General features: G+C 40.2%; 1 protein-coding gene and 1 long non-coding RNA gene across 3 annotated transcripts in view; one reads left to right on the top strand and one right to left on the bottom strand.

Moving 5' to 3' along the window:
• Positions 1-2,103, top strand: part of PPP1CB (protein phosphatase 1 catalytic subunit beta) — a 29,486-nt gene extending 27,383 nt beyond the window's left edge. For both annotated transcript variants that reach the window (XM_075089105.1, XM_075089106.1), the window contains exon 8: positions 352-2,103. In XM_075089105.1, the coding sequence (XP_074945206.1) occupies positions 352-456 (105 nt within the window). In that variant the 3' untranslated portion in view covers positions 457-2,103. The remainder of the gene's footprint in view (positions 1-351) is intronic.
• Positions 2,104-6,350: 4,247 nt separating this feature from the next.
• Positions 6,351-23,131, bottom strand: LOC142055314 (uncharacterized). Its single transcript, XR_012659898.1, has 4 exons — positions 22,971-23,131; positions 15,558-15,698; positions 14,291-14,379; positions 6,351-13,630 (listed from the first exon to the last, which is right to left on the bottom strand). It is a non-coding gene; the product is annotated as an uncharacterized LOC142055314 (long non-coding RNA).
• Between the last annotated feature and the right edge of the window lie 1,290 nt (positions 23,132-24,421).

Here is a 24,421-nt window from a genome sequence, read left to right as displayed (position 1 = left end):
GGCAATTCCTTTTAGTCATGCCTACGGATCAGATTACCTAATTATGCGGATTGACTGTTGGGATCCTTTTAGTGTGGTTACTCTAATCAGATTTTAATCCCTACTCCTTGGACATGTTTTCAGCACTTTTTCTTGCCCCTTCCTACCCCAGCATAGTGGTAGAACTAGAAGGATTTTGAAGTAGTACTACTGTTGTATGTAGGATTAATAAATTAGTAGGCTTGTGATGTGATCCCCCCCCACCAACACACCCCTCTTGTTCCTGCTGAATGAGATCTCATGTTGGCTTAACAGTATTTGAAATGTTCTTCGCTGTCACTGACTCAAAAGAACTTCTTTATTTTCTCTAAGATATTGAAACCATCTGAAAAGAAAGCCAAGTACCAGTATGGTGGACTGAATTCTGGGCGTCCAGTCACTCCACCTCGCACAGCTAATCCACCGAAGAAGAGGTGAAGAAAGGAATAATGTAGAAACACCATCAGATCTGTCAAGGACAAAACTCCATATTACAGTATATAATAAGTGTGCACTGTAAAACCATCCAGCCATTTGACACCCTTTATGATGTCACACGTTTAACTTAAGAGACGGGTAAAGGATCTTTATTAATTTTTTCTAGTAGAAAGATGTGCGACACTGTATTGTAACAAGAATAGCTCCGAGTTCTAATATCCAGCATAGAATAAAAAAAAGTATTAGGAAGAAACTATTGCAACTACATATTCACATTTACCACGGTTTTTAAAGTTGACCAACATCCCAGTTAAAACTTGATGTAATAGTTAAACCAGATGAGAGCATGATGTTCCATTTGTGTAATGTGGTCTTATTGTTGCTTGATTGCTTTTACTTTGGTTCTTTTGTAGCTAGAATGATGCGAATATGGTATCTAGTCTTACTTCCCAGCTCTCTCTTTGAAATCAAAACAAGGAAGGGGATTTTTTAGAACAGCCATTGATCTCTTATCCTCCCCCAAGCCCACTGTTGTTCATAATAACGCTGCCCAAATGTGTTCCCCATTATAATGCAAAGTTTATAGTAGGTAGTGATTAAAAGGCAAACTAAGTCCAAAAAGCCCAAACTGGACAGCTTGACAGCCAATGTAAATTGAGACAGAAAAACCTGTCTCAACTTTTTAAGTTAAACTGCCACACAATGAATTTGTGCACTACACTGTTTTAAATTATTGACATTACACTGTGCTATGGCACTTCATTTAACTTAGGACAAAAATGGTATTGCCTATTAGTTGGTAACTTGATTATGTGGTACCTTGGCTTTAGTTTTATTAGCATGAAACACCTTTGGCATGCTTAGCTTCCAGGTAACTCCCTACCTGCATCAAAATTCACGTTACATAGTTCCACAGAACATGAAGATCCTTATTGCTAAGCCTTTGAAAGCTGACATTCTTTTTCCATAAGAGGGTGTGCTTAAATGGATGTTCATCAACGGACAATAGGCTACCTGACAGCGGTGAGCTGAAACTGCTATATGAATGTCCAACATGATTATAAGGCTTATGTCACTAAAGATTATATCCTTTGGATTTTCATGATCAAATGTCATATACTCTTGTATAGACTTCTGCTTTGTAGTGTACTATAGTAGCAATAATTCCTGTACATGATCAAAAGTTATGCAGTATTTCTTTTCAGTTCTCTCCTTTCTTAAGAGTTAACATTGGCAAATGGCAAGATACAGAGAAGATACAAAATTCGTAGTAGGACAAGTGAAAGGCACAGATTTGTGATGCTTTAGGATGCAATACTTATTGGATATCAGTACAAAAGCTTTTATTGAATACTGTCAAATTTGTAAGATTCTTTGGGGGAAGGCTTCAGATTTATACCATTCTAAATGTGCATCAGTAGATGTAAAACTCTTGACTTCAGTATTGTCTTTGAAAAATGTTAAATTGAGGATTCTGGTAACTTGCGTTTTATGACTGGCACATTATCTAATGCAAGAGTTATATTGATTTCTGACACAGTGAGCAAGTTCTTTAAAATGGATTTAAGTCTCTTTTCTAATTCCATTTTGTTTTAAATGCATATTTTAAATGTAGGTTTTTTCATTTAGTAAAAGTTGTCTAATTCATTTGGATGAAGTCTGACTGGTTATTTTAACATACCTTACTGTTACTCAAGAAGTGTGGAGTTTGGGTTTTTTCTAAAAAAAGAGAAACAAAAAAAACCCCAAACTCAAAGCATATATATCATTGTTTTATATTGAATTGGTCTCTGTTTTTGAGCAATGGTTTAATTTACCCCACCTTCAAGCAGGCACCAGAGTTTCAATACATGGAATCAAATGTTGAAATAGATTTATTCTGATATTGCTCAAAAGCACTTGTTCTTGAAAGTCAGTGATGAGAGCTGTGTAAGTGAGAGTAACTTCAGTTTGTGACAAGATAATTGATGAAATCTGTTCTGTAAGCCTTGACAGGATAACTTCCTGCTTGAAGTAATTGCTTAGTTGAGGTTTAGTTTTACAAGTTTTGAAAATGCTGGGTTTTACCAAGCGCCAGCCTCTATTATAAGAAGCATCATGTTACCAAACATCTGGATTTACACTTTTCCATTTTTTCCTTAGTTTGTGGAACAATGTCTTCTGTATCATGAAATGTCTAGGTGTGTAAAGCTGTATGTTATGTGAGTACCTAACATGCTTGCTTCTATTACAGATGCTATGTCAAAAGGAAAATAAAGTCTTCAGGCCTTCTTACATGTCCTAAAGAAATAAGAAATTCTTAGTTTATTTTATGGTACTAGAAAGCTAGATCTGGTGGTGGTGTTCTGAAGAGTTGCTATTTCTATATAGCAGCAATTGTTTGCAAAGAATTTGAGTGCTGTTTTGACTTCTGAGGAGTTAGGACATCTCCTAACATCCCTCATCATCCTATATTAGGGGGGAAAAAACATGATTTAATAACCCTACCCCTACAGATATGATTGATATTCCATACTGGAAGCAAGCCAGGAGCATCAGATACATAACAGAACTTGCCATACCACTTCAGCTTATGTTCATAATGTTAATATAGATATTTAGTATTTTTTACTGTTGTCCATTCTAGAAGAGGTAGCAAAGAGAACCTGGATCTAATTATGCTCAGGTAAAATTAACTCTTTCTTCCATGAAAATTGCTAGTGGTCTAATTGCTAATAAATTTTTTCCACATAAGCATTTTGTCCATACAGGCCTAAAATGCTGCTAAACAGCACAGTGTTAGTGTGCTGGGAAGTAACAGGATTATTCTCAAATGAGCTGTTAAGAGGCATATAAAACATTATACCATTTGAGGGATATTTTTGCATGTTCTCCCTCCACCTCCTTTTATCTGACAGTACTATCCAGTCCTGATTTCATAGTAGAGTACAACATGGCATGTAATCCCTTGGCTTGTTCCTTTTTGGTTGACAGGCGTTTTGTGATTCTCCAACACTAGAGAAATACCTGCTTTAATATAATTTAAAATACTGCTGCAAGGAGTGCTTCTTTGGTCTCTTTTGTGTTGATTGATATGAGATTCTTGTTTTACATAATTTTTTTTTGTCTCACAGTGGTCGGTGTTTTCTGTGCGTGAAATATTCATAATTGCTGCTTCAAAGGAAGAAGAAAATCAGTGTTTCATATAGTTGCAGTTATTGTGCTGCTCTAATACCTTGAACACTATTTCTCTTTAGGTAGACTTGCTTGTACTGATCTGATCTATTTAAAAAAAACCTGTAGAATTAGATTCACTGCAAACACTAATGGGTCTTATACTAGTAGATTGTATTCAGTTTGCTATGTCTGGACACATAGAAGTCCTTGTGGCCACTGAAGTCTAAGTTGATCTTTTGCTTCTAACTTAATGTGATTAACAGCAAGTGTACTGCTGCTAGGTATCACCAAGCTTCACGACCCTGTTATGAAGATAGTTTGCATTTGTGCTGTACTGTCTGTTGCAAGAGGAGCTAATAGGTACGTATGTCACAGCTTGTGGTATCCCAGTGCAGTTGATTGCTGTGTACTTACTTCCCCTGGGAAACTCTGGTGGAAATTCTTCAGATCTGCGGAAGGAAGTTGCTTTTATTGTTAATAGCCAACATCCCTGTTTTTAAGGTGGTTTGAAGATAGAGATCCTCTCTGCTGTGTTTCTGCCAAAAGATGATAGGAGTTGATGAGCAACAACGTATCTTTTATATGAGGAAATGTTCTCTCTCTGTGGCTTATCTTCTGATAAGTCCAAGAGGATATTGCCATTGTACTGTGGAAGCTGTCAGATTAAATTACTGGAGCTGTATGTGGTTAGTTTGGGGTTGGCAAACATATTTTTGGCTCTGTAGTAATGGAAATATAAAAGACACTGCTGCTATCGAATATGGTTGAACTGAAGGTGACCTGAGAGTAACTCTGTTTTGGATAGCTGGAATTTTCAGAATATGTAGATGACAAACACAGATATCCCATGCGTGGCCTTCGGTGTAAAGCTCAAGGCTTAAAGAAAAGGTTACCTGCTTTGTAGAGGCTTAAGTAGACAATAGTTGTAAAAACCTAGCCTTTGACTGGGCGTTGAATTTCTTCCTGGCAAACTGTCAATGTTGTATCCATAGCTGGTGTTTCTGGGACTTAGCTTGCTGTCAGGTTTGTTGGAGATGAAGACACTTTATACAAACCCGACAGGTAATGTTACAGCTTAGCAAAGAGCAGAGGCAAAGTGATACAGTCAATATTGTATTGCTTTTGAACTTGTTTGAGTTGTAACTTGACTCATGATGGGCATCCGTCTGCTTTGTAATGTACATGGGGATAAATGTGGATATGTGGCTTCAGATGAACTGGTGAAAAAGCAAGGGTGGGAGAATGTCTTCTTATGCTGGAGTAAAGATGACTACAGCACAGTCAAATGTCTGAGTCCACGTGGGCTAATATACTGTAGAGAGCAGTGTGTGTTTTAATATGAAACAGTTTGGATGAAGTTCATGTTCTGGTGTATATTGAAATTCCAGTTCTTTGTGTGTATGTGAAGAGCCCTAGGCTGTCACAAGAATTCCACGCTAAGTGTATAGTAATTCTTGTCAATGAAAAGGAACTCAATGCCAGGCTTGGGATATTTAGGCATAGCCCTGGATACTTTTTCTCTTCTGTCATCTGTTTGCTTTTGCTAATTAGCAGTAGCAGTTTTCCAGCTCACTGTCAGCACAGCTGTGTACTTGTTTCTCCTGGATCATACATTGATTTTGCTTGCTTTGTTCCAAAGGTTGATCAAGGTTTTGATGACAGCATCTAACCAGGTGGCTGCATGCAACCCATGGGCTTATAACCAAGCATTCTTCTCACTGCATGTATCAGATGGTCAAAGCTGAAGGAACCTCAGGCCATGTTGGACTGAACACTGGAAAACCATGTGACAGTAAGTCAGTGTTGGGACAATAAATAAATTACCAAGACAAGACACAAGTCTGGGTACTGTGTGTTATGTGTCCGCCAAGTTCTTGTCTTCCATGGATTTCTCGAACTAGTTGTGCTTGAGCATCTTCCTCACAGATCCCTCAAGTTGTTGGGAAACCAGCAAAGCTGTCTGGTTACTTGTTCTGTATCTTAGTGTGCCTTGTTAAAATAAATAATTATGTGTTAATATGTGTTAATAAGGACAAAATTTCATTTTGTTTCCCGGTGTCCTGTTTGAACTCATATTAATCTCTGCGCCTGTATGTCCCAAGAAATGAGTATTTAAAAACATAATTCAAAACTTTGCTGCAAGCCCTTGCCAATACATGGCTATAGTAATCTTTTCCAAGAAAACCTCATCGCTGCCTAAACAGTCTGACCAGATAGAGCTTTAAACAGAGTATATGCACTGCATGTGGCCTAGCACAGCCCCTTTCCTGGGTTCTGCTGCCTTAGTTAACAGAATCTGCAGCCCAAGTTTCCTGTTTAGCCTACTGCAGACTCAGTCTTAGAAGCATCCATATCAGAATGCAGGTGCTAACTAGATCCAGCTGCTAATCAAGATCAGCAAAAGCTATTCTGTATCTTGAGGTGGAGATGTAAGCTTTATGTTAAAGATGAGGAAAGTGCCCAGGCAGAGCTTTGGAAACAATCACCACTTGAAATCCTCTTGAAATGTTAGAGATGTGCCCAGTTGTTAAGTTTCAGTGTTTTAACTTCAGTTACTGCTACATGGAGGAAGTAAAGCAAATAGGCAGAATTAGTTTTCCTACTCTCTTACAGATAGCTGGTATTAAAAATAGTAAATTATATATACTGAGAGTAAAATAAGTTACTGATTTCTTTCCCCTTGGTAGGGTTCTGCCCATTCATGTTGCTTTTAAAGATTTGACTCTTCAGTGTGCAAGAGAATGCTGTAGATGCATCCAATTAACTATGGAGAAGGCTTAGCCAGAAAAAAAAGGTATATTGTAGACAAACCGGTACAGCTCATGATGTGAAGCAGAGGAGCACACAATGTTGTTGAATGCAGAGGACAACCTTGGCAAGTAAATATATTCCAATGTAATGTTTTTCTCTTTCACTTTGCTTTGGAAGTCCCAACAATTGTGTCATAATGTGAAAGTAGTTACAAGTATTTCACATTGTTCCCTCTGGCTACTTCCTAGCGGCATTTCTGCAGTTCCTTGCGTGAGCCCCTCATTGCCTTGTTGAATTTCAGGGCATGTATAAATTAATTTCAGTAATTTTCCACTACTTTACCCAGAATATTTTATATTTCAGGTTGCTATTCCTGAGGGGCTTTGTGCACCTTCCACAAACATAGAACATGTATCATTTGTGTGAAATGCTGGGAGAGGGAACATATTATGAGAATTACATTTTAATGGACATCTTAACTGCACCATAATTGCATCTAGTTTCCAGGAGGCCGTGTTGAGAGGATGAGCTGTAAGACTTAAGGCCCCATTCTGTTGAAACAATGATAGAGAACAAACACCTTAATTCTTTCCTGCTTCAGGGTCTTGCATAAAGGTCTGACAACAAACAACTGACGCGCTAGTCTTAAAGGCTTTTGCCTTGCCTTAACCATGTAGAGTAGGAAGACATACTCTTTACCTTGGTCTGTCTTGTTTCTACTAGTGCTGTACAAGGATTTAACACAATTACTTGATGAAAAACACCCAATCAGTTGATGGAAGAGTTTTTTTCACGTTGGGATTGGTCTAGCGTGCAGGTGCCATCTAGTGGCCGAAGGCCAGTGGATGAAAAGCTATTACTGCAGAACCGGCATTTTTATTGCATGTGTGTTTATCCTGTACTTGTCTGATGTGGGCACCTTATCACTTGATCAGTACTGAAACATATCCATTGTGCATGGCTTCATAATAACTCAAACTTGCAGCATTGAAACTAGGCTTACCTCAGACATAGAAATTTATTTCCCTTAAATTTGGCAGGCTTTGTGAGGCCTCTTAAACTTACCTGAGGATTCTGAAGAAAAAAAAAAAAAGCTGCCATTAGAAACGTAGAAAAGTTAGGCTTTGTCTTAGGCAAAGGTTTCCAGGTTTCTTCCCCAGTCTGGAATCTTCTGTTCCCAAGTCTAACCAAGTACGGTGGGATTCTTTGTATAAATTTCCAGTGACTGGAGGAGGACTGGTGGAAAATATGTAGAGAAAAAAGTATATTTAATATACTGATATACACAGAAAAAAATAATTTTTTCTGGTTTAGGTGTGGAAAACTATTTGGGATGCTGTCAGAATAGGGCTGGTATTGAGTACCTTATCTACCCAAATATTACTTAATTTGGGTTGCTTTTAATTAAGCTGTTTTTCTCTTCCACCTGTGGGCTTGGTATCACAGGCATATACTGTTGAAAAGAGGTTTGTAGAGGTTAGACCTGATTTGAGGTAATCACTTTATTTAGCCACGTTCTACTAGTTGTCTACAATGAGTAGCTCTTTAAAAGCTTTATCTACACTAGTGTGTTAGTTCAGAGCAATTTGTGTTTTTTGAAGTGGATCCCAGATTGTCCTCCTGTACTGGTTTAGATTGCAGAGCTCATGCTATTGTATGCAAATTAGATCTTTTGCTTTAGTTTCATGCAAAAGAAATTTGTTCCTAGTGTATGCCCATAGTGTCAACAAACCAAAAACTACTGAGGGGGCCACACCACTGTGAAGTTCCCCAGCAGTGGTGGGTGACACATGGCTGCACTGATAGATAGAATGGAATCAAAATGTGAAGAGCTCATGTGGCACTGCAGTGCTTCCCATGCTGTGTAAAGTAAAACTGACATCTGCACTTTGGATGTTGTCTGTCAAGAGTCACGTTGAAGTCTGTTCCTCTACTGTTCCACAGTCTACCCACAATTTTCTTCAGTATCGTTTCCATTCTTTCTGTTGCTCCAATTTTTTTTCTCTCTTCTGACTGCTCTTCTATCCAGTGGTAGCAAGGTCTCTTTGGCTTACCAGGTGTTCCCATATGGTGGCACCTTAGGCTGCAAGGAAATACTCATTTTCAGTCTGTATTGAGAAGGCTGAAGTCTTTGGCTGGATAGCCTAGCAGCAGCAGGAGGCGGCCGTTTACCTCAATAGTCACTGACTACCAGAAGACCAGCAATTGGGGTATGTGTATGGTTCAAGAAGATGGAAGAAGTCGTCTTGAAGACCAGGGCAACAACCAGGTTTTTGAGGTGTCATAGTATGTGTCCTTACTACAATGATACTTAAGAGATTTCTATGGAAGCATACAGCCTTCTGCACTTTTAGCAACTGAGAGTCAACCCAGGTGAACGTACTGCTTTCCTGTACATGTTGTTAGCATGAAAGAGGACAGGCATGAAAGGCTTCAGGTGGAACTAGGACATGGGTCCAAGTGTGTGGAGAGGCAGTGAGTTGCTAGTGTGTATGGGAGGACTGGTTTAGGCCTTTTAAAAGCAATTCCATATGGCTGTGAGCTGCAGGAGAAATCTGCCATAATTCTATCTCAAAAGTACTGATTTCCTGCATGTGAGGTCTGTCCAAGGAACTAAGCAAGCTAAGCACGCAAGGATAATATGCTTGTGTAGCCTTTTTCAACTTCCAAGAGGCAATACAGCCTCTCCCCCTCCATAAATGATGTAAGGTATGAGCTAATGACACTACACACAAGCCTGTGAACAGTAGCCATGACAAATATTGGTTGAGGTGTCAGTTTACTTGGAATGAAAGGCAGTTACCTGCTGACATTGCAGTAATGTGTTTTCCCTTCCACATTCCAGCAAGCCTGAAAGGTTTCATGGCTGCCCTTCCTTGGTCAGGCCCTGGGAGGAGCAGCATAAAGTTTGCCCTAGAGGGGATGCCTCATACCACTGCGTGGTCATTTCAGGACCAGAGGCTTGGATGTCAGGTACAGAGCTGCTATTTCAGTAGGCAGTGTGTGGTCATGGATTGGTTGTGGGCCAAGTGCCCCCAGGGTGGCAGGAGAAAAAGGATGTGTTGTCCTGCTTGCTGGCATGTTTTTATTCCAAATATACATCAGTCTAGTATGAGGTAGACAAGCTTCTGTGTCACAAGAATTTCAGGTTGTTGGTTACTGAGAGGAGGCCGTGCTGGAAGGCGTGCTCCTCACAACTGTGGTCTAAGGCAAAAGTGAGAAGGGAATAGAGGAGGAAGACCTCGGAGACAGCCATGGTCAGTTACCTAGAACTTGTAGCAGGCCTGACAGCAGTTCTTGGACAGCCTGTGTGTCAGACTTAGTAAAGCTCTGGAGCAGGAGACTCTGGGAAGGTGGTGGGAAGACCAGTATCATCAGGAGGCATTTAGTTTCCCTCCAGAGTTCCCACATCATGCTCTTCGGTAGTGAGTCATGGGCCAACTGCAGGAAGAAAGGAAGGCGAAGGTCAGCTTGATTATTCCAGCAATTCTCATACACCTCTGGTCATCAGGTACCCTCTCCACTCATGTAGGTGAGCATGAGGTAATGTGGCATGGAAGCAGACTCTATGCAGAGTCCTAGTTGTCTAGCCTTCCTCAAAACTGGCAGTGTGATACTTGCCCCTTTGGTTAGGCCACACTGATAAGTTTGGTTTATTACTCACTAGTGAGCCATGTTGAACCCCTAGAAGTTTGTATCAGCCCACTCATTCTTATCTCTTTCCTGTCCCTGAAGTTCTAGGCCCCACTGGCTTCCCCCAGGGCCCTGTCTCTGCTCATCCATATAGGGATTATGGGCCGCTTCTCAGGGAATACAGTTCTGTTGGGACACTGTTGCTGAGCCAATTCAGTTCAACTCAAGTGTTCTGACCACTCAGATTTTTGGGTTTCCACCTCAAGTTACTCTGACTTGTGGTTTTCTAGGGTTTTCTGAGCCATGTGTCAAGCTGGAAGGGTGTGATAACTCTGAAAAGGGTGCTTCAGCAAAGACGAGGCTCAGAATAAATGGATGCCTTCAGCCTTCTGCTGAATTATTGGCTCGAACATGCTACTCATCCCATGCAGATGTATCTGTTTTGGTTATAAAATACATGTTCAGGTCTTACAGTAGTATCTAGTAGTTGAGAACAAATAATGAATTATTCCCTCAGGGCTTTGCCATGTTGACCTGAGGCTATGAAGCAGGCTGGGAGGAAATGAAGAAGCTCTGAAGCATGTGGCCAGCTTGTGGAGATGGGATCGAGCGTACCTTGTTGGGCAGCTCAGGGAATCATGCAAGAGCTTGACAGTCATATACTAATCAGGCATGAGTTTGTTCCCATACAGTGCTGCATATTCTTTTTTAGCTGGTAATAGAGAAAATTTAATGGCACTAAGTATTGTTGCACTCAGATGAACTGCTGTCTCTCCCTTAAAAAAAAAAAATTCAGTAGTAGATACAGAAGTTTGTGTCTGAGTTATCAAAATGGCCAAGAGATGGCATAAGTGTGCCACAAATGAGCATTTGAGTATCGAAGTGGCACTTAAATGAGACAGGTTCACTCTGAATGTTTCTTCAGTGCTTGCTTAGTCACTCATGTCTGTACCTATGTAACAAAGCCTACTGGTAAAGTCCCATGTTTTTAATGTAACTTATTTAAATCAAGAACTAATTATTTGCAGGCAGTTCTGGTCAGATTTTTTTAGGGTGATTGGATATGTTTCTTTGTGTACACAATTAAACTGTATTTGTGTGGTTACCAATTTATGCATGTAGGGTTTTTGTAGGTCACTGATCTCAGTTACTGGTTTTAGGGTTCTAGTCTTCAAACTGAAGACCTGAGTGGCTGAATTTTGTAATGTTAATGCTTTATGAACAAGAAATGTTTGTTCTATGCTGCAAATATAATGCATTCCTATCATTCCTATCTCCCTTTCAAATTAAAGTAGTCTGTAATCTACAAGTATCCAAGGAATAAACTTACCTCACAATCTTTTAAGGTAGATAAGTATCATGTTAGAAAACAAAAATATCGAAGGACTTTTTGACAACAGAGTGCTTGTGAGGACTCAAGATGCAAGAGTTCCTTTCAGGCCTGCAGGCAGGGTTAGATTCCTACTTGAAAACAGTAATAAATGTGTCTTGTGTACAGTACTGGTAGTGCTGGCCACCATTTCCTAATAAAGGGTTCTATTTTTTTTTTTTGCTTGGAACTCTTCTAAAACTTTGGTTCTTCTTCGGTCCTTGCTTTATCCTGATTTCTTTTTTATTTCTTCCCTCATTTGAGCCTTTTCAGAGAATGAGCAGTAAGAAAAAATTTCCCCACCCGTATCAGAGACACTGCTTTGTTCTTGTGTTTTTGCTGACCCACAAATAACACTCTGAAGCAGGAGCTGAAGAAAACACTGCAACCCCTCCTTCACAATGGTGGTGTCATATTGAGGGTAGCACTCACTCACTGCAGGGTTAGTGTGCAGTGTTCTCGTTGCTCTAGATTGTTGGCTGCTCATCTTCCTATGCAGATTGTAACTAGATGTTAACCTCTTCTGTTTGTACTTTGAACTGATGCCTGTAATTCTTAGAACCAGTTCAACAGAGAAAGAAGCAGTACCACTGTGAGACAAGGAAAAAAATAATGATCCTTGCTTAGCTTTATTACTAGCACATACCAGAGGATGACCTGTGCTATGCTGGGATGATTGTATGCTGTGGTGATCTTGCCTGTGGGTTTGATAGACTATTTCTACAAAGACTGGGGATGAAAGCATCTGTGTGCATTCTTCTTGGAGCCATTTGTTGGTGTCCTGTGGTTGCTAGCAGCTGTGGAAGATTCCACGTCAACGTATTGTCCATGAGGTATGAGTTGGACTCCTGAAACTTCACGAGATGCTGCTTGCTGTTCCTGTCAACAAACTTCAAGTGGCTACTTCTCTAAAACCCAGTTTTGCATTTGTTTAGCATATGTCCCCATTTCTCAGAAAAGCAGCATGTATAATTGAATTTGCACGGCATTAGCCTGGGATGCTAAGTCACTGTACATCTGTCCATGTAGGAGATAGCACACATTGCCCTGTACAACTTAGGAGACAAACAAGAACTTCAAAGTGGAGAGCATTAGAATGATACACAGGCTTATTTGAAATAGGCATCTGAGCCTACTGGTAGCTTTTACTGGAAACCATTCAAAATTCTGCTCTGAAATAACATTTGAAAGTTCTTATAAATTTCCCTGTAGGAAAAACAAAAGTGGTGTGCTGTAGTTGATGCTTGTAAGGCTGACTCTTTTGCAGGAAAATCGTCCACAGATGACTTCAACCAGCTTTAGTATTTCCATTCTGGGAGTATTAAGCATTGTAGGCCTGGTGGGAAATAAGCTGTTTGTGTAGTTCCTTACCCACTTATGGTGGTCTTTTTATTTTTATGTATCCGCTTTCTCCAGCCTGAAAATCTGCCTTGTCTATTACCTCTGCTCCATGTTTATTAGTTTGTGGCTTCTCCTGACATCCCTCTTTTACAGGTAGGTGTATGTATGTGTGTATATATACACTTTCAAATATATCTGACTTCTTTCTTTGGAGTGAAAATTGGGGAGGCCAGTTTGATAGTCACCCCCTGAATCCTGCTAGACACCCAAGCTCATGAAAAACAAAGTTAAAAGAAGCAGTTTAATTGCAGTAGCATAAGGTAAAGGTAACTTACCCTGCTGAGGTGTTTGCATGTTTTGTGCTGCTTTAGCAGGTGTGTTACTGGTATCCATGCTACCTATTTTAAAGCTATTCAGCTGGAGATGGTTATGATTGGTAATGCTGTTTTATAAACAGTACAACTTCCTGTGAACAGCCCCAAGAACAAATACATTTTTGAACTGTTTGCTGCTGCTGGCCAAAAGAGTAGACACAAAGTAGCCTTTCACACACAAAGTTAAAGGGATATGCCTTTACTCACTGAAATTTGAGCTGCAATAATTTAGGAAAATAGCACATGGAAGTTTCTGTTGCTGCCTAAAAGGAATTATTCCTTCAGTTGAGTTCTGTAATCTGTAGCAAAGATATTGATAGAATTTGTCTGGTCTCTTTCTCCATTCTCCACCAAGAAAGACTTAATCTGGCAAAATGCTGACCTCTTCTATTAACAGTAAGTATTTCCCAAAAATTAAGTGTCCTGCAGAAATAGTCACTTCTATAAGAACAGCTGGAAACAGAAAAAAACAAGGCTGTTTTCAGTCACAGGTCACCTGTATATCACTTTTCTTCTTCCTGGGGTGATGTTCTTAAGAACTATGGAGATGCTGCAGGGAAAACAGGATTCAGCCACAAGCCTAAACACCTAAACAGTTCAGTCTGTGTACCCTGAACCTAGCATACTTCTAAACCTCCTTGACTACTTCTTCCAAAGAGTTATAATTTAAGATGTTACCACCTCGTGCTTCTAGTTTAACAGTTCACACCCTATTTATGATGTGGGGTCATGTAAGACACTCTTTTTTTAAGAATGCCAAACTGTCATAGATTAGAACATTAGCTACAGTCACGTACAGTCTGTGGTTGCCTCTTGGGCATACAAGCATGTTCCTGAATATTCCGTGTCAATATCCCATGTATGACAGGTAGACAGATTTAACTATTTGACAAAGCATCAGTGAATTGATTTTTTTTTTAAAGTTACACCTTGTATTAGAAGAAAGTTTCCCTGTATCACATGCTACTTTAACTCAAGCCATTCCCGTCACAGGAGATATTTCAGAGAACAATTTTGTAATTTGTCAGGCATATTAAATATTGATTTAAAAATCATAATTTCAAAGTCAATTTTCACATGGTTACAGAATATAGCTGTATTTACAACCAATATATTTCTGTAGATATTGACTCTTGAAATGCTGTTATGCTAATAAGAGCAAATGTTGTTCCATAAAAAGCAAGGAGCTTATGTTTATCCCTGTAATTACTTTTAAGCAGATGGAACATACGTGTCCAGCTCATTTCTGAAGCCCCAAGCACAGCAGTCCTGGAGTTACGAGGAACTGGTCTCACTTCCCTGAAAAGGAATGGCAGTAATAAGTTGTGAACTCTCCTTGATCCCTACCACGCAGCAAGTGTACTGTTGAAGGGACATGGAAAGCCTTGAAAGAGTAGCTAAATAGAAATGAATGCTGCACAGAGTAGACTGGGGACTGGAAAATGCTCATTTTTGATGTTAACCATTCCCAGTGTGAAACTTAGTGCTGTGATGGTCGTATTTTGAGGCAGGCCAGCCTAGTGCATCAGCTTTGTGGCCAGAATCCAGCATGGATGATTAATAAGTAGTATCCAAAAATCCAGGAGGGCAAAGGTTCCTTCTCACACTGTATAAAAGCTGTCTGTTTGGGCTCAGGGTTTATCTACTACTGCATGGAATCAAGCTTTTATTGAACATAAAAGTCTCATTCGAAGCTTTTCTGATGATTAATATCTACAAACTGTCTTTTACTGGGTCCCAGCAAAGCGCTTGGAGGTCATGTATTAATTGAAGCATGACAAACAAGTTTTTTTCTCATGGATGATGGCAAAAAAGCAACAATTTGAAGGACCACGGTTGCTAATTTGAAACAAAACTGAAAGATAGGATCTGGATTCCTTTCTTTGGCTTGTACATTATCATTGGGATTTCTGAAAGCAGCTGGAACTTCTGCTAAAGAGAAACAGGGCCTGGCTGGCTTCAGCGGAGATGTGTGTTGCACTGCCTCTGCCAGCTGAGCCCTCCTCCCCAGAGGAAGAGTTCCACCCTGTGGGAGGGCAGATGGTGGCAGTGCCTCCTGTCCTCCTCCTGGCTCTGTCAGAGCAAAACCCAACTCTCTGTGGGAGTCCAGGAGGCAATGCCCAGAACATTTGCACTCTTCTGTTGTGCTGGCAACAGCATCTTCCTTTGAGTTGTTTCTCTACTGCAGGTACTGTTGCATCTCCCAGTGCTGCAGCTGCCTCTTTGCTCTTACCACCTTTCTGTCTAGGTTTCCACTGATGCAATCCAGGGGTAGGTTAGGCATAAACTTACTAGTGAAAAGGTCAGTGTCCTCTTGCATATATTCACCTCCCATTGATTTTGGTGAGAAGGCGTGCCTGAGAGAAGAACTTCTAATGCTTGCTACCCAAACTTCAAATAAGAAACTAACCTTACTAGTTGGTTCCTGTAATAGGTATCCCTAGTACATAATGGGTCTCTGCACATTGGGCACTTACCTCAGTCTATTTCCATTGTCGTAGATATTGCCAAGTATTCACAAAAGAATGTCTGTAGCAAGATGTAGTAAGTCCAGATAATGAAAATCTTCTGCCCTCTCACTCCTGCTATAACTTTTTATGCATTCCAAGATCTCTCTTCTGTAATGTGGAAAGAATACATAACTGTTGTCTGTAAATTGCTTTTTGACATGGGTGAAAGTGTGTCAAGGTGGTGCTAAAAATTAAATAGTACAGCAGCTGTATGGTAGTGCTTGGCCCTATTCTTTGGCCCTCTCTAGTTTACTCATGGATGTGGCTGTGAGTCCTTCAAGACTAATAAATGCATCCAGAAGGAAGGTACATAATGTGACCCATGCAACCTGTTTAGTCATAAATTGTCTTTAAATTGCAACATCAATCAAGCCCTTGCCAACAGCTCCTCTCATTGTAGTCATCCTATTCCGTATCTAATGCAGTTGGAAGGCTATAAAGGCTTGTACATGATGAACCCTGGGAAGGTTTCAAAGGAAGATGGAAGCTCTTTCCTTTCAAGGAAGATATAAGCTCTAAAGGCTGCACAAGATGAACCCTGGGAAAGTTGCCCTTAGCTGAATCCTATATTTATGGGAAAAAAGGTTACCTGGAAACCTCCACAACCTGAAGTTTCATCTAGGTTTATCTCAAGACTGCTACTAAGGAAGCAAGAGAATAGCCTTATGAGAGTAGCCAGCTGCCTCCTGAGAGGAAATGATCTCCTTTGAAGTGAACATGACTTTGGACAGGTGACATGCAATAGAGCTGACCTAGTGGAAGGAGGAACTGCACTTGGAGGTTGTGCATGCGGTGTTCTGTAGCCCTTTGCTGACGTAGGAAGAGCAGTCTCTGCCTCCTTACTCAGTAAAGTGGCTTGGAAGCATCTGAGACAAGCTGCTTGCATCCCCTAGGACTGTGTTAGTTGCCAGAACCTGTGTGAGGTGTACAAGGAAGAGGAAGATTGTGCCCATGTGGGCCTAGCCCCAGCACAGTCTTAACAAATGGAATTCTCACTCAAGCAGGCAAGTGGCCACTCTCTTGTAAGACTCTTCTCCAGGGAAGAGGAAAAAGCCTTAAGATAAACCTGACTACCTTGAAGTTTCTGAGCTGTCCCATGGAGGCACTTTCTCATGCTGAAGAAATAAGGTGATGATGCTTCCAGTTGAGAGCAGATGTGCTTCATCTGCCTTTCACCCATCACAATTTGGGGACTTTACAATACTTCTTCACCAACAGTTACAGACTTCTCTACATACGGACTTTGCTTTTGCAGAATCTGCAGGCAGTAGTAGCTACCAGTTTTTAACTTGTTTAATCAGACTAGCTTGTGGGAGGAAGAGGACAGGCTTTTCCTTCCACTCAGGTCATCAATCTCTGAAATAATTTGTATGCCGACAGGAATAGTATATAATTTAAGAGTTGAAATGTTTTGCTGTATATGTATTCTTTTCTGGTGGGTAAAATAGATGTTACAGAAGAGGAGACTTTGTGTAAATGTGAGAATTAATGGAGCGAAAGTGAAACCAGAAACATACCATCATTTCATTTAGTACTACTGTCCTGTGATTTGAGTACTGCCTGTAAAGCCAATAGGTCTTACTCATGTTAGGGTTTGGTTGGTTTTGCATTATCTTTTGGTAGCTTTGCACTACTGAAAAGTAGTGTAGAACAGTAGTATAAATTAACCTTTCAGATCAATTTATTGAATCATGTTCCTTAGGTATGTAAGATAGAAGGAAGCTTTTATATGAATTAGTAATCCTTAATCCTTTTAAATGCTGATTCAATGGAGCATCTAAGTGTGTACTTAAAATTAAGCACAGAAGTAGTTCCCTTCCAATCATTAGGACTATTTGCATATTGAACTTAACAGAAGTGTCCAACCACTTACCCAGATCGGTCATAAAAAGACACTTTTTGACATGGTAGCAAAGTACATTAATGCCGGCCCTAATCTTTCCTTAACTGTTTCACATCTTTATCCTGTTCATGCATGCTTTCGTCAGTCAGTAACTTGAGCCAGTACCTGTCTGATCCTTCCTTGAAGCTTTTTGGTCCCTTAGGGTTTAGCAAAGCAATGTTTTGTCACACATTCCACCCACCTCCTCTTATTAAAAAAATAACTGGCTTTTTTTCCAGTGTTCTTTCACCTCAGCAAAATGATACGGTTGCACTTGGAAACAGAATATGACTTTTGACCTACTATTTCATCCCCAAGTTTTTCCATTGGTTTTAAGAGCACATATATACTACGAGAGAGGGATGATAAGCTCTTCCATCTTGTGTACTGCTAGTTAATCAACATCAAACAGGAATTGGACATTTTCCAAAGGTTATGATGCTTGTGTCCCATAGGCGAGTGTCCCCAGCCCTTTCCAATATATTCTGATCTCACTAACATTTGTGTAGTTGCCTGCAGGCTCTGTTCTCCCAGGATTTCCCATAACTCAAATGCCTTATTAGTTACTGTTTGTCCTTTGCATGAAAGTTGAATGCAACCTTTAAAAAAAACAAAGTTAATCCCTTGGGCCATCTGAGAGCTGTAGTCGTGTCCTTTCTTTGAAGGTATAGCAGTTCATACAGGAAGATTGAGCCAAAGTTCAGGGAGAGTGGTAGAAAGGCAAGGAATCCTCTTAGCCTTGTATAACGATAGAGATATGTGCAGGTGTGGATTTATCTATGGGTCAGTACCTTGCCTATGCAGTGTCCATGTGTTGCAGCCTTGGCCTTAAGAGTTCCTCTCACCCTTAAATATAGCTGCTTGTAGAAGTATTGAAAGGACTTTAAGAATGAAATCGCAAGTAAGAATAAATGCTAGCATCCAAAACTTCACAGAAGAGACTTCCAAATCCACCAGAGTGATTTGAATGCCCAATTCATCTTCCTTCTAATGGGAAGTACTTCTCCAAACATCATTGAGAATCTGTCTCTGTATTTACATGTAGCCTCTATATGTGTCATTTATATATGCAGTCTTCCAAATGTGTGTGTTGCCAAGCTAAAATTACCATGTTATGGAAGCGCTGCCATCATTGTGATGTCTGTTTTATTTCAGAGAAGAAAAAAGTCAAGCTGAATAGCTGCATCTTGTTTACTGCCCCTAAATATATCTATCTTTCTATAGGAAGTGATTTTGTTTGCATGAACAGTAGAGGCAAGAGAGAAAAACCAATATATCTTAGGCAGCTTTAGTAAATTTAGTCTTGTTAGTGTTTAAGTAGTAAAGGGAAAGAACACAAAAAAAAAAGAGGAAGAAAATGTTATTCAAGTTTTGCTATATAAGCCTGTGGCTCTGTAAAAGTGTCTGTGAGTTACAGAGCTTTAAAGAAACATGAAGAGCTACTGGAAAAAGCTGAAAGGAGCTCTCTATGTAGGGGTCAGCTTGCAAATAGACATCAGTCTTACACAGTGACCAACATCCTTCCTTATCTGTAACCTGAGTGACATTGCTGCCTTATTTTAAGATGATGAATTAGATAACTTCTTTTTAAATGTATATAAACTACTTACTATGATGTTTTGTCTGGATGACCTAACTGCTATGCTGCTAGAAAGTTTGGTACGGTTTTGGTGCTGCAGTGATTGCACGGTGCTAAAGAGGCTCCAGACAGCTTCACTGGGGCATTTTGTTAGGTAGACTTACCAGCGATTTGGTACAGTCTGGGCCAACATCTGGTAAGTTCTAAAGTATAAGAAAACCAAAAGATGGTATAGTCAAGGCTGTGATGGTCTATCCATTGGAACTGCAAACTATGGGTACGTAATCTAAAATACATAGTCTCATAAGGAAAAATATAACAAGAAGTGATCAGCCTATGGTTGATTTTCTGTGTGTGTACAAGAAGTGTGTATCCACTTTGAGAATTAAAAGAAGCAGAAAGAAATCAAAGCCTCTTGTTTCTAGCTGTCTCGTTCTACTTCTCTCAATTTTAATGTCATCTGAATGTAATGCCTTGTGTGTACATTAGGCTATCTTGCTGGGTACTTCCTTCTCAGAGGTTTTATAAACGTGTTACAGCAGAGGGCAGTAGGAACCTACCTCTGAGTAGAGTAGTTTTGTATCACAAGCATGCAAGTGCATGTTTTATCCTCACTCCTCTTCCCTGCTATGATGATATTCAAGGTCCAGATAAAGCTTACAGAGGGGGAGCTGCCACAACTGTTGTCACTGTACTTGTACTTGTCACAGTGAATGCAAGGTCTGTGTTTGTAGATCCATTTCTAGTCAGTGAACTGATTCTCTGATTTGATGTATGCTGCAAAGAATCCAGGCCGAAGCTGATGGCAGAAACTGGGCAATTTTTATCTCAATTCAGAATCCTGTAACAGTTGGTAGAAGGGAAATGATGTGACAAACTATATATAGCGCATCCTCAAGCATGTTTTCCTGCTAGTTGCTGAAATATCTTAATCTTCTAGAAGTCTGTTTCTTAATTTCCCAGTACAATATCTAGGGTCTAAAAACCAGAGACTTTGAAAGAGCATGTATTTAGGGGAGTAAAAGCCAATGCTGTAGAGCAGCTTCAGCTGGGAACCTTTCAGATCTATATAGCATGATGATGTCAACAGTGCCAGAATTACCTCCCCTCTGTGCACCTCTTCTCTTTAGTCTTTGCTCACCCTCAGCATCTTCTGCCAGTGCTCAGGAGACACTGCGGTTCACTTGGGTTTGGTTGCTGTTGTCTCCTGTCAGTTCAAGTTAGTGTTCCACTACTGCAAGGCATCTCGGTAGGTTTGGGGTTTCCCTCCCATCCTGTTTTTATCTCCTGGAGGAGGAGATGCTCATACATCCTCTCCTCTGGCTCAGTGGACACGTCTCGGCAGCGAGTGCAGTCACCTGTGAGCATAGTGCCAGTTCACAACAGAGATCAGCAGAGACTTTGAATTTGCTCCCTCCTTTAATTGGAAGTAGCCCGGGTCTGATGAGCTTCCAGACAACATTGCAAAGCTCAGCTTTCCCCCACCCCCGGCTTTTCCAGGCGTGTGAGAGTGTATGTGTGTGGGAAGGAGAGACTTGTCATTGTGAAGAATTATTCAGGAGAGTGGTGGATTTACTCATTTTCTGTTTTACTGGTGAGGATCTGCCTTACATATTGCCACACCTAGGATGTATTTTTAACTTTCCTCTGGTAGCTATAGCATATGTGCAGATGGACTTACTAAAAGATAAAACATACTACAAATTATACATACCGTGCATAGGGATGCTAAGAATGCAGCTGGCCCTAGAAGCCAGCCCTAGTTCTTGCAGTCATTCATATTTGTTAAATTGAAATGTTAATAGATGGTCTGGTTTCTTTTTTGTCATCTTTTTTCTTTTTGTGCCTATATGCTTGTAAAGGATAGGTTGAAGTCAGGACCCAGGTACCAGAGCAATTCACAAAGTAGTTTGCTTCTGAGGCCAGAGGGGAGCTGCAACTTCCAAAGATCCCCTGTATTCTGTTCTGGTGCTGCTCTTTCCCTGTTATTCAGATTAAGTCCATGCCAGCTGAAGTCCCATTTTGGGCAGACACTGCCCTGTAGGATAAGCAGCAGGAGGGGAGTCAGGGAAATGAGTTATTAAAGTCTTTTGCTTTGCTAATGTCTGCAGCTTGTCATGTGGTAGCATTGTCATAACTCTGGCATTGCATTATTGCAGCTCTATGTTCAGATGACCCCTTTGTGCCATGCTGTTGTGCCGTTGGGTAAATCTTTGAATGTCTGCCTGCTTCTCAGAGTTGTGCCCAGGATGCTCTGATACAGGAAAAGTCCACTAGGTACCGGGTGGAGAACACACACCTCTCCAGGCTATCTATGCTTTCAAAGCTAAATGTCCCTGCAAAATTATTTTTAGAAACAGGTTTCACTATGCATAGCTATAAAGATTGCTTTTACAAAGCTATTAAAAAAAAAAACACTCAAAATTGACCATGCAAAAAATCTGACATTGTTGTAACATGGGAAGTTAGTTAATGATTGTTACCCTGAAATATAACCATATGGAGAGACAAATGTGTACTGAAAATATATTGAAGTCCAAATTTCAATACTTACACCTGAAGGAACAGCAAAGGGCATAAAACAGACCTGTGCAGTTTTAAGAAATGCTTAAATAGGCGTTGTGTGGTATATTATCACAGTTTCACCATGAAATGTGAAGAATGCAGCTTGAAATGAACCTCTGTTCTCAGCCCAGGCACTTGGGCCAGATGGGTGTCAAAAGGCTGTTTTCTGTGGGGCATCAGAAGACTGAATGATTTGTCATGTAAAATATACTAGGACTACAAAGACAAAAAGCATAGCTGATCAAAGGGGAGTTTTGCATTTAAATTTGAACTTGTCTTGTCAATGTAGATTTTTGGTGTGAATACTTTTACTGGCTCTGTTCATGTCTTTAGGGGAGACCAGAATCACTGAAGCTCGGAGGAAAAGCTAAACCATATTATTCTTATCTAACTCAGAGCCCTGCATATGCTGCATGGTACCAGTGAGGTAACCCTCTCCTATCAAGTCATGGTACAGTGGTTTCTTGCTTATGTTTAAGTGCTGCATGTTAACAGAAAATGGTGAAAATAATCAGCTTTTCAGAGGAGAAAAGCAAAACAGTTGGAAATTTTCAAGCAACCAGATCTGGTGTTGGAAATTGCCAATTAAGTAAAACAGAAAAATTTCAGACAGGCATGTTCTGCTTAAAATTTCAAGGAAAGCTTTTGAATCTGTTTGTAATTTGACAAGCCAAAAGCATCTTGTTTCAACTATAATTTTAGATGTTGCATACAATGTAAGTTGGTACAAAGCACTTTGAAAGGCAATTTCAGTATTTTATTTTGCCAATTCTTGTATTTTTAATTAGAAAGTAAATTTGAATGTCTTGATGTCTTCTAGAGAGGATGGAAAGTCTGTTTTGAAGTCAGTACTGCCTGAGGTTGGTTGGTATCTCATGCAGATGTGAGGTCAGCACCCTACATAGTTGGGTGGAGGAGTTAGATTGCAGGAGTTAAGAGAAAATAGAGAAACAGATATTCACCTTGAAGCTGCACAGCCTGTCTATTTTGACCTTGGTCAGACTTTAATGGATGGCTGCTTTGATGTGCCTACCTGTAGATGAATCTGAACTAGAGGACTGTTAGAAATATTAAAAATCCTAGTGTAGGGTCTTGGGACTCCATCATTGGACTTCCCCACATTATGGAAGTTTTCAGTTCTGATCAGTTGTCACTGATACAGAAATTTGAGGAAAGATTCAAAGAGGGTTCAGAAAAAACAGGATTGATCCAAACACAAGGAAAATAACTTGAAAACAGTAGAGCACCCAACTGCTAAGGACCAGATAAAATGATGGTGTTAGCTTCATTATATATGCTTAGAATACAGTAGCCTAGAGGAAGTAATCCTATTGTCATAGAAGTGCTGCATTACCTGGTAAGTCTTCTGGTTTCCAGTGTCTGAGATTCATAGTCAGCCCTCTTCAGAGTGGTAGGTGATTAAATAGGAAGGGAAAAGCAGGAGTGTTTACCCGGTTCCTCTTACTGGGCACAAATGGAGAGGAATTTGGACTCCGTATCTGGCTGTGTCATTGTTTGGGGGCTAAACTGCTATGAAGTAAACTGTGTCCCAGTTCATTCTCTGGTCTGTTCCTGGCAGGGTGCTGAAATTTCCCTGCAGAGATCAGACTGTAATGTCATGAGCTGGATTCGTCACAGTACATTTGTGGCAGTGCCCATAAGGAAAAGCATTGAGGTAGTAATTTGTCACACAGGTCACTTGAATATCCTTAATAAGAAGCTTCTAGCGCATGATTAAGAAAAAAAGTAGCAGTACAATTGCTTCTTTATTTTCAACAGATGTTTCCCAAACTAAGTAGTAAATTCTTAAGACCTACACCATGAGCTAATTATTTCCTGGAGTAACATGCACTGCTATCTCAGGATAGTTATGATTATTACTATTACAAAAATACATAGATGTGCCAGGGATCAAGGGTTCATTGTTTCAAGGTGTGCAGTATATAGAGCAAGAGGGGCTACCTCATGGTAAGAGATTCAACCTAAATAGACAGGTGAAGGAAGCATTGCAGTATGCTTAAATCATGTATTATCTCAATGGCCTTTGCTTAACAGGCCTTACTCTGAAATACAGCTTTCACTTTGCCCCTCTTTCAAATTCTTAAAAAAAAATCCTTTTAGAAGAAATTAGGCGGAGGTTAATAGTAGCTTTACTTTGAAATCTGCTTATGCTTTACATAACATAAAAGCCTGCCTGTCTAGGTTAGATGTCTGTGTAGTTCTGTACCACCTTGTATGAGCGTAACAAGTCAGACTCAGTCTTAAACAACAGAAGGTCAACTGAATTCCAGTTAATCTATTTCTTTCAACTAAAGGGGGAAGGGAGAAGAAATCAGTGCAGAATAGAATGAGACTCAAATGGTGAACTTCTCATGTACTTTCACAGAGTTCAAACAGAGGTAAGTTTAGCCTGTTCATCCGAAGCATCTTCTTTGGGATCAAGTACAGCCTTTTCCTCTCCAAAGGAGAGAGTTCATCTCACTAGGGACACTGCTGTGGCCAAGGAACACTTCAGCTTTTCAAGTGAGTACAGCCAGCCATGATGGTCTGTATAGAAGATTCCTGAGTGTTGAGTGTGTTTTTCCACAGCCCTTCTTTCAACAGCTGGGAAGACTTCTCTGGGTTTGAGACCTGCATTGTAGCTGAAAATTAGTGAGCCCAGATTTTGCCAGCATGCAGCTCTGCTGGCCCACGCTCCCATGCTGCTCTGACGCTGCCTGGTACTGGGGTAAAACATCCTACTCCTCTGAGATCAATTGGGGTGCCAAGCCAAACCAGCCATAGAGGTTTTGGTAACTCAACTAC

The sequence above is a fragment of the Phalacrocorax aristotelis genome, chromosome 3, assembly GCF_949628215.1.
Source record: "Phalacrocorax aristotelis chromosome 3, bGulAri2.1, whole genome shotgun sequence".
NCBI lineage: Eukaryota > Metazoa > Chordata > Aves > Suliformes > Phalacrocoracidae > Phalacrocorax > Phalacrocorax aristotelis.
This window is presented reverse-complemented; position numbering and strand designations above follow the sequence as displayed.